Raw genomic sequence first — 11,317 nt, 5'->3', positions numbered from 1 at the left:
ATCGCATACACAGATGCACTTTAACGTTACTGTAGTCAACTCCCAACAACAGACAAATAAAATATAAACTGAGGTTACAAAAGTGATTCAGTCAAGATCAGTGAGGGATTTTCTTTTCTTTCGTTCTTTAAATTAAAATTAATGACTGGCGACAGCGGCTGCTGTCAATGCACGGATCCAGGTGACTATGGGGCTATGTAAAATATTTTTTACAACTTACTAGGTTTATCATTTGTAATTTTTTCCTGATAATGTCGATAATCGTCTGTTACCTGACTGTTGACATCGACATCGCGATACTTACGAGACATCGTCGATATACGATAATATCGTCATATCGCCCAGCCCTACTACACATAGTACATTTCTGTGCCTTTATCTCATCCTACATTTTGATTTTTTTTTCTCCTCAAGCCAAAACTTTTTGCTGGTGGCTAAAGGGCTGCATAAGTTTTCTGTATGACATAGAACTGGTCCTGAGATTTGGTACATCGAGACCGGTCACCGTATGACTCCGTATGAGGAAAGGATTCATAACTTAATCATGAGGATCTCATACTAGCAGCTGAGTCAATTACGATTGTTGATATCAAAACAAAATTGCGTTTTCAGCTTTTAAGTCCCTGTTGGCTTTTGGTCATGCTGATCCATGCTATTGACCATCTGCCAGATTTGGACTTCTATATCTCTTAAACTGCTGAATAATTTCACTAGATACTTTAATGCATATTGATCGGCCTTCCATTTTCAGTGGCTTCTGATGAAATATTGAAGTGTGGCCTAATGTGGAGAAATCAATGTGAAGCCCAGACATTATTGTGCTGTGCATTAGCCTTGCCCACTATGAGCATCTGCTTTAACAGGCTTTGCATTAGAAAAGATAAAACTGTACAAAGCTGTATTCATAGGGCCACTAAAAGAGGTCAGTTGGAGGGGTGTGTCTGTTTCTCAACACCACGTATGAAGAAGTATCTGTTCTACTTGTATTGTACCTGTATTGTTTCCAGCTCCATTGATTCTTTTGTTATCATAATTTATTGCACAGTTGGTATAGAAAAAAAAAAAGAAAAAAATGTGTTATGTTGATGTTTAGAAAGTCATTCTCATCTAAGAACAATGTTTTAAGAAGGAATTTCAACACTTAAGTAGTTGTTGTTTAGCTAGTGTGGGAGCTTAGTGACACTTAAACGGCATGGGAACTTTTTTTTTTTTGGTTAAGCAATGAACGAACTGACTAGCTGTGAGACCTGATTTTCACCTCTGTTCTTTGTGGAAAAACCAAACATGTTCACTTATAAAATAAACCAGAAATGCAGCTCTACAGTTGGAAAACAAACATATTTAGATCTAGAGTTTTTTTTCATTGTCTGTTACAAGACTAACCAAACCTCCTCTCTCTCTCTTTGCATTCTCTATCATTCCAGAGGTCCACACATTTCAAGGAAAGAAGAAAGACGTACTTGGAAATCATATGGACGAAGGCAAGTATTCAGTTTTATGTTCTCACTGTGTGAGTTCTGTTATTGTATTTTTTAGAACATGCAATGTTTAGGTTATCCAAACAGTGACTTCTGCCAATGTGCAGGCCTTTGGAAATGTAGGATCGTTGAAACTTGCAACAGGGTTGGGTTTTTCTTGGATGTGATGCTTCCTTTAATTTTTAGCTTCAGTTCATGGGGATGTGGAAGGCTTCTTAGTGGAGGGAATGGAGAAATATCTGCGGATAGATAGATGATAAGGATTTGTGTTTGTATTCACTCACAGTCCCTATCTGGAGAGCAGGACAGATCTGTACTAGGGGTGGGAATCACAGGGTACCTCATGAAACTATACACGATACATGGCTCACAATACTGATATCACGATTAGGGTTGGGTATCGTAGGTTTTTTTTCCGATATCGGTGCCAAATCGATACTTTTAAAACAGTACCGGTACCTGAACCGATACTTTAAAAAAAATAAAAAAAAATAAAAAAATGGATTGCCCATTATTAAGCGCTATAAACACATTTGTGACCCTGGAGCACAAAACCAGTCTTAAGTCGCTTGGGTATATTTGTAGCAATAGCCAAAAAAACATTGTATGGGTCTAAATGATCGATTTTTCTTTTATGCCAAAAAAAGGTTATTAAGTAGAGATCATGTTCTATGAAGATATTTTGTAAATTGCCTACCGTAAATATATAAAAACTTAATTTTTGATTAGTAATATGCATTGCTAAGAACTTCATTTGGACAACTTTAAAGGTGATTTTCTCAGTATTTAGATTTTTTTGCACCCTCAGATTCCAGATTTTCAAATAGTTGTATCTCAGCCAAATATTGTCCTATTCTAACAAACCATACAACAATGGAAAGCTTTTTTTATTCAGTGTTCAGATTATGTATAAATCTCAATTTCAAAAAATTGACCCTTATAACTGGTTTTGTGGTCCAGGGTCACATTTAATACGTTTCATTCATACTGGAAGCCAGAGGGCGCCCTCGCGCATAAACTCCATATGTGCATGACAGAAGGAATAGGACTCAGGAAATCCCTAATATGGACAGGCATTGCTATCCCTGTAACGGAGTAAACAGAAGATATAAACGTTTTGAGTGATAAAACAAAGACAAACACTCGACTGTGACAATGTATAGTTTTTCTGTGTTATTCAAGCCATCGCTGGTATTTTCATCATAATTAAGTATATTTATCCATAATCCATAATCCATTGCTAATCGACATAGCCTTTTTACCATATGCTTTTTACAGTATAGAGCATGTTTTCTGCCTCATTCTGTGACAAGAAGCCACATCAGATCACTTAATGAAGCAGTTGTGGAGTAAAAACGTTATATAGTCTTCTCTTTTGTTGGACAACAGGTTTAGAAACGCTTCTCATTGCAAGTCATTTCAAGGAAAGTTTAGCTTTAGGTATTTTAAGCGTGTTTAGCTGAGCTAGCTAACGGTTGGCTACCTGCTGCAGTCAGAGCAAGTGTAAATACTGCATTAACGCGCTCCTCGGATGCTCTCATTTCCCGAGTTGTGCTTTTAAGTCGGAATGTGAAAACAACATGGACACTCGCGTTACTACAAAGATGTGTTGGATTTGTATTATTAGAGCTTTCTGACTTGCGTTCGTGAATTTTCTCAGTCGGGAAATTATTTTTCACATGCGGTGCCGGTAACCCTTACGTCTGTTTTGGAGAACCAGAGAACAAATATTTCAATCGATCGCTCAAGCATTTAAGTGGCACCGAAATGAGGCACCGAAATCTGCGTTCTGATTCGGTTTTAGTACATACCGGTTACATAGGTACCGGGTTTCGGTACCCAACCCTAATCACGATACAGCAATTCTGCGATAAACCAGTGTTTCCCATACATTGATTTATTTGTGGCGGCCCGCCACAATATCAAAACTGACCGCCTCAAATAGATTTTCCAAAAGGCTTTGACTTCGATGAATAAGCATGAGCACTGCATGTTTCAAAATTGAAACCTGGTGCAGGTGTTTTCATATCACTGTATTTCTGAAGGAAACCAACTGTCTTCAGAAAATTTTGGATCATCTTGCATGTAATGTCTGATAAAGCAGCGTTTGTGAGTGGAGCGCTGCTTTGTGTACAGCCATTACCGGGGAAACCTCTATTTCAACCGCTCTATGCGCCTTTTGCTGGCTGAGAATGAATTTGCATATATATGCCGCCACAAATAGAGTGTAAGTCTGTGGAAAACACTGGATAAACTATATATTGCTAGACAATCCTAGAATGATACACCACGATAACTGTCTAACTATGAAAACAAAATGCCTGTGAAAAGGTTAAGTGCAGTTTCTCTCTCTTCATTCAAGTCCAAACTGCTGAAAATTCTGCAAATATCCTGCAAAAATTAAAATTGTGTCATCATTTACTCACACTCAAGTTATTTTAAACCTGAATGAGTTTCTTTCTTCTGTTGAACATAAAAGTTATTTTGAAGAACAGTTGCTGGTCCCCAGTGACTTCCATAGTATTTTTTTTCCCTTCTATCAAAGTTAATGGGGACTAGCAACTGTTTGGTTACCCAAAATATCATCTTTTGTGTTCAGCACAAGAAAGAAATTAACACAGGTTTGGGACAACATGAGAGTGAGTAAATAATGACAGATTTTTCATTTTTGGGTGAATTATCCCTTTAATGACAAGTGGGGATTTAGGCTTTAATGACCCTTATAATGATCTAATCACTAGCACACCCTGAGCACATGTGAGTTAACATATATTCCTCTTATCGGAAAGACATATCGGCATAATTTTTCATATCGGGTATTTACATTTAAAGTCATTATCGGCCGATTCCGATATAGGTCCGATAATATTGTGCATTCTATGTAAGCCTCATAGAAGAATTGAAAGAGCTAGTCAAACTTTAATCGTAAATCTAAATGACCCACAAAACTTTTATTATTCATTTTTAGTAGTGCTTTCAGATCTCAGGAATAAAACCAATTCCCATTACAGAATGTTGCAGACCGCTAGCCACATTACAGAGACTGCAGCAAGCTTAAATCCAATGGTAACACCTACTGAGTGAACAAAGCGCTTGACCACAAACATCTCCATGGAGTCTAGCATCAGACCACATTATTACAGTATCTGATTAAACAGCAAGCCAGAATTTAATAAAACTTCGTTTTGCTAATCCTTTTTATCTGCTGAGGTATGTCATTAATTAGCGCTATCATCAATTTGAGAGGCTGCAAATGAATGCTAGATGGTTGTTCCTCTCACTTTTACATTGCTGTATTGTAAGAAACTATTCAAGCGTTTCATTAATGTGGATGTTTGTAAAAGAGGTTATGCAACTTTGTACGGTCTAAACAAGGTGCAGAAGATCAACTTTCATTTTCACATCATGAATATTTTTTACCATGAAATTGTTTCTGCGCTTCTTCGATGGTTATTTAATCAGTGCCCTTAAATTAACAGATCTTGCCTCTTGATTTTAACCAGGTTTTTACTTTTATGTGCAGTTATACAATTTGATTGTTATATCAATTAAAATATTGAATTTTGAGAATGTTTCAAATTAAATTGTGTATTCAAGCAACACGCTTATATTTCAGCTCAGATATGCCTTGACAATTTTTTGTTTTCAAGCGTTTGAACTAGTTCTGCCAACTCATGTTATGTTGTCATGTCTCGTCAGAAACCAGCTCATATCTCTTACCAGACATGTGGAGTCCCAGCTCATGCCCTAGGCATGACAAACTTAGGTTGCAGTTTTGATATTTGAATTCATCAGCAAACATTAGAATATTTGAGATGTGACTACATTGCAATTATCTGTTCTTAAGGCAAGACTCAAATGTGTGTGTTTGAGGTGGGGGTGGGGAAGTGTCTTTCTATGATGTCATTGAAAATTTTTCAGGTTAACACCTCATCTTATTCTAGTTTGCAAATAATCATGACTCCATGGAGACCAAAAGCTTTGTTTACTCAGGTCTTAGTGATGGGTTGGCTTGAACTCTGTGACCTTTGACTGAAGAATTATGTGAGCACAGAAACATACTGGACACAAGTATCCAAACGCAGGTGCAAATTCTTGGCCAAAGCATTGAAAGCAAGTTGTGCAGTTGTACATAATGTAGGTTCTTACATTACATTACTTTAGTGGTCAGAATACTTTCAGTTGTCAGTGCCATTAGTCCAGATGTGTTTTTATATAAGTAGCTAGCTGTAAACATGTCGACAGGTTAACTTGTGTTGACCTTGCGTAGCTAAAAGTGTTTTGTTCACATACTTTCTTAGTGCATTTTGGGCCTTGGATTTAAGACTTGACTATGACTTGTCCAACTGCCTTGCTTTGACTTAACTCAGCACTAATGCTGATGTTACCCTCAGCATTACTGCTGATGTTTTTGCTGAGGCTCCATTAATCTGATGTACTAAAGTTACCTGGCCTAACTGTCTACCTGAGACACACAACAGTCTTGTGTAGTGCAGGCCAGTTGCATTGCCATTTGCCTTTTGTTCTGTCCTCCTAGCTCCATTAGAAGACCTGACAACAAGTCTGCTCTAACCACTTCCTCTGGGGTTACAGGATTTCCTGTTATACGTGATGGACTGCAAACTTTCCACTGACATAGCAGCTCAGCACTGCTGGAGAAAAGAGACACGCCACAGCTCTTTTGATTCCCAGACGAAGAACTTTACAAAGAAAAATCAGCAATGCCACAAAGGCTCTTACCACTCTTTGCTTTCTTCCAGAGTTTTAAACCAGTCCTCAAATTTTTTTTTTAAACCCAAATCTACTATATATGTGCCATATAATTTCTCCACAGAGTGCTTTCTAGACTCTCTTTTGGCACAGTGGACTTAAAAAGAAAAACAAATGGCAAACCACCAATATACATTATAGCTTTCCTAAAGAATAATCCAAATTTGATAAAGTTTTTTTTAAACCTTGTATTGATTAATTGACAGTTACTCTTGCTCATTACATGGAAACTTACTTTTAAGATAAGTCTAGTCATGAGATGGATGAACACAATGTTTGAACATGCTGCTCTGGAATGCTTCTCTGCCTCCCTCGAGAAACAGATTTCTGATGGATTAATATTTAGCTTTGGCAGAAGTAGCATATTTTGCCTGCCAAACACAACTTAAAGTCAATGTCCATAAAAATTATTTCTCACCATTCAAGCACTATCTTAAACTCTAAACCTGACCAGGACTTATATGCTTGCTTTCCCTTCCCTTCTAATTCATTTAGACTTTTTCCTCGTAGTGACCTCAGCTTAATGGAGCAACAATGTCGTTACAGTAGTGTACAACAGCCATCAGCCACTTAGACTGTTTCGTAGTGGGAGGTTGGCCTGCTGTCTCTTTGGCTCAACTTCAAGCAGACGGACTGTCTTTGCTTCTCTTATTGTATCAGCGACAACTGCTCTGGATATAAGCGCATATCTCAACATGAGCCAGTTGTGACCAGTCCTGCTCCTGGTGGGCCAACATCCTGCAGAGTTTATCACCAACCTGCCTGAAAGTTTCGAATAATCCTGAAGACCTTGATTGGCTGGTTCAGATGTGTTTAATTGATTTGGAGTTAAGCTCTGCAGAACGATGGCCCTCCAGGAGCAAGATTGGCCCTTTTCCTTCTGACTGGTTGATAGAAATGATGTTCCAGGACCAAAGGATGTTGATCCAGGAACATGTGTAAATTATGTTAAGCATCCATATATATTTGTTGGGATATCTAATCCTCTGGTCTTTGACTACAAGCCTAGAAAGGCATTGAGGCCGTAGTGCTAGCTTTTGTGCTTGGGCTAATTTTGGCCTCCGTTGTTATACTCGGAGAGCTGCTCAGTGAGGAAGCTAAAAATACTTGGGGCTTTATCAGAGCAGATGTGTTTACTAGCAGATTCTAAGCCACCTACATACACACACAGCTTGTCATCTATCCACACCCCCACCCTCTTTTCTGGCGCTGTCCTTATTCCTCAATATGAGACCATTTACTGTGCTCTGATCCTGCCACTCTGCTCCTTTGTTCTGTAGTCTCTTTATTTCTCACTTAAATGATGTCCATGTTAAATCTGCAATCAGCCTTTTTCGTTTGCTCCCCAGTGCTGATTTACAGTTGCTCTTGTGCTTCTGATATGTAGATGTAGGTTATAATAGCAGAAGGGTGTTACAGCTTTGTCAAACCCTCCTGTCATGCATTAGGAAATAATCCATCCCAGGTCCTATACTTCTCTCCACAGGTCGTCCCATACACATACACCCTTCTCGCTGCAGCTTGTTGCCATAGGAACACTCCTGCAGCAGACATGCGCTCTGGACTTTCTGAGTCCACTCTTCATGTCTGGCTTTTTAAAAAAAGACGAAGCATGAAGATCTGTGCATTTTACTCATGCCAGAAATAGATGCCCCAAGCCTTCCCCAGAGGCCCACATCTGACTTATTGGTGGCGCTAGACAGCTATATCTATGTGCCACTCAGGAAGAACAGGCCTCAGTGCTGCTGAGACTCTTTCATAGCTTTATTTAGAGTTCGTGCCGGTTGAATCAGCAGAAACATGTACATTTTACCTTGAGGCTACATTTTAAAATGTCTACTGCTTTGTTCAGGAAGCAGAGGTGCTTAGGTCGTTGCATTGATGCCAGCTGATCTCTGTTGTCATGCATAATGGAGTTCAGCTGCGGTTGGATTTGGTGTTAGTGCTTAGCTGGTCATGAATGTTCCTTGTAAATGCATGTACCTCCATTTCCTTCTGGCTGTCTGTGTTAGCCATGCTAACTCTCTGCTCTGTCTCCCTCTGTTCTTTAGAAATGAGTCGCCAGACTGCCACAGCGCTGCCCACAGGAACCTCGAAGTGTCCCCCTTCTCAGCGCGTCCCTACCTTGTCGGGCACCACCGCATCCAACAGTGACCTTGCCAGCCTGTTCGAGTGCCCGGTCTGTTTTGACTATGTGCTGCCGCCCATCCTGCAGTGCCAGAGCGGCCATTTGGTTTGTAGCAACTGCCGGCCCAAACTCACCTGCTGCCCCACCTGCAGAGGCCCGCTTGGTTCAATACGTAATTTGGCAATGGAGAAAGTGGCCAACTCAGTGCTTTTCCCTTGCAAGTATGCCTCATCGGGCTGCGAAGTCACCCTACCGCACACAGACAAGGCTGAACACGAGGAGCTTTGTGAATTCCGGCCATACTCTTGCCCCTGTCCTGGCGCCTCCTGCAAGTGGCAGGGATCTCTCGACGCCGTCATGCCCCACTTGCTGCACCAGCACAAGTCCATAACCACGCTACAAGGTGAGGATATTGTCTTCCTGGCCACAGACATCAACTTGCCTGGGGCGGTGGACTGGGTCATGATGCAGTCATGCTTCGGCTTCCATTTTATGCTTGTGCTGGAGAAGCAGGAGAAATATGATGGCCACCAGCAGTTCTTTGCCATCGTGCAGCTGATCGGCACACGGAAGCAGGCAGAAAACTTTGCCTACCGGCTGGAGTTGAATGGCCACCGGCGGCGCCTCACCTGGGAGGCGACGCCACGTTCCATCCATGAGGGCATTGCCACCGCCATCATGAACAGTGACTGCCTTGTGTTTGACACCTCTATTGCTCAGCTGTTTGCAGAGAACGGCAACCTGGGCATCAATGTCACCATATCCATGTGCTGAGGACTAACAACTGTGCATACTTGAATGCATACACACACATACAAACATGAAACCAGACATTTCAATACACCGCAGGATACCTTGAGTTGTGCTTGGGGGATGGGGGAGTAGCTAACCTAGGGAACTATTTGCTGTTGTTCGTTCCAAGTAGTCATAAAAAAAAAACAACCAAAAAAAAACGTATTGGTTGGAGCTTGAGACGTCTGACCAGAACTCCTGGGTTCTCAATTTTATGCTACAATATTATTAAAGTTAAATAATTAATGTATTCTACACTTTTGAGAGCAACATTCATTGCCCTTGAAGGTATCTGAAAGCCACGTTTGTGGATTGGACATTTGCAAATGTGGCATGTGGGACGAGGGTTTGAGGAATGGCACGCCAAGCTGGATGGCGGTTGAGAATATTGATCAATTTTGGGGTGGGTTTGCTCAAAATCTGCAACCCTAAGAGCAAGTTTTTGTTCGTTGTGTTGTTGTTTCCCAAGACGTTTTGCATTTCAGTTCAGATAAAACACTAACTTTTATGTTCAAATATTAGGTTTTGTTTTATTCTAATCTTGCCCCCAGCCCCCCACCCCCCTTTTTTGTTCTCTCTAATTTTCCCTACCTTGAGTATGATACAGGAAGGTTCTGGCAATTGGTGCATGACCACTGGATAAGTAATAACAAGTCCAGATTTCATTTTAGAAGTCTTGTTTGTTTCTGCCTGTCGCTGCAGTGTTTCTCCTGTTTGTTTTTGAAGGGATGGCTTGGCACACGCACATCAAGCCAGGTTATAAAAATATAAGTTTTTGACTCTAGCTACACTTTTTTTTTTATACATATATCAAGTACTCTTAAAGATAGATACAAGTTGTACAGTATGCGTGAGATCAGAAGTTTTGTTTCCTAACCTGGAAACTCTCAATTACAAACACTGGAGTAAACACTGCATGGAATATCAGACTAGGAACCGGGGCAATTAATACAGTTATTATAATGAGATTATTGTCATAATTATCACTTTTGTAATGACTTATAAGAAAATGGAATGAAAAAGGCTGTTGTAACCTTGTGGCTAATCTTCAGTGTTTGTAGATAGTGTTGTTCTTTAGAAGACCTCAGTGTCTTTTCTCTTTTTGTAAGTCGATATTTTTGTTGCTGTTGTTCTTTGTATGTCTGTATTTCTGTTTTTTGCAAGGATAGGGTGAAGCAAAGCCAAACATCTCTGTGGATACATTGTACTGTTGCTAGTCCTGATCTCTAATTTTATTTGTTTTATTGTTTGTTTTGTTCTATTTTGCCAGTAAATAAATCTATCTTTTTCATACCCTCTGTGAATTTTCACACTGCTCATTCTAAATTACAGCTGATGGTGATGCTGGCTTCATCTGGTTCCCTCTCCACCAAGACTGCTGACAAAGTGGGTGGTTATCGTTGTGCTCGGTGTTTCCTCTTATGGTACTACTAAGATCAGAATTAATGATATGTATTTTCCTCATGACATGAACATCCTGGGAGGATTTTGGACAGTGATTGGTTTAGTTGTCAAGATGTGTCACTACTACAGCATTTTCAGTTGTCCCTATAGCACAGACAAATGGAACACTGCTACACTGGTGACAATATTTTGTAAATTTTAAACATATTATAGAAAACTATGAAATCACATTTATTCTGACATGTCCGAATTTATTCAAAACTGATCCAAAAAGTAAATATAAATGTTCCGATTGCATATTGCCAATATGCTATTCTATGAACAACACTGCAACGGAGACACTGACTTCTTAAAGGAAGAATGAGGCTTGTGGGTGCTACCAATTCTAGAAACATTTCCTGTAGCGACACAATGAGTTTTCAGGCAGTTTCAAAGGCATTCATTTGACACATCCAAATTTATTCCTTTAAATTGTGCTTAGTTGTCAACATATTCAAATTTTCCAGTCTTCATATTTAAGAACTTTGACTTTCATTAATCCATTTCATTTTATGAAAAACACTAAATATGTTGGTTAAATCACAATTTTCAAAAACCAGTGCATTTGTATGATTATCTACAGTATAAACATAGATCAACTTTTGTTGTCAGTTCTACAGGAACAAAATGATACTCTTACAATGTCAACAACAATCATCTGTAATTAAATCATAAATTAATTAGAGGAAAATGACTATTGACTTGA

The 11,317-nt window shown here is 39.5% G+C and overlaps 1 protein-coding gene across 1 annotated transcript in view; it reads left to right on the top strand.

The window, feature by feature from the left end:
* The window catches only part of LOC107742888 (E3 ubiquitin-protein ligase Siah1-like), a 15,117-nt gene extending 4,656 nt beyond the window's left edge, over positions 1–10,461 (top strand). The window contains exons 2-3 of the mRNA XM_016555967.1: positions 1,425–1,481; positions 8,300–10,461. Coding sequence (XP_016411453.1) covers positions 1,425–1,481; positions 8,300–9,150 — 908 coding nt within the window. The 3' untranslated portion in view covers positions 9,151–10,461. The remainder of the gene's footprint in view (positions 1–1,424; positions 1,482–8,299) is intronic.
* The last annotated feature ends 856 nt before the right edge of the window (positions 10,462–11,317 follow it).

Source organism: Sinocyclocheilus rhinocerous, unplaced genomic scaffold (assembly GCF_001515625.1).
Source record: "Sinocyclocheilus rhinocerous isolate Xijiao unplaced genomic scaffold, SAMN03320098_v1.1 scaffold1008, whole genome shotgun sequence".
NCBI classification, from domain to species: domain Eukaryota; kingdom Metazoa; phylum Chordata; class Actinopteri; order Cypriniformes; family Cyprinidae; genus Sinocyclocheilus; species Sinocyclocheilus rhinocerous.
This window is presented reverse-complemented; position numbering and strand designations above follow the sequence as displayed.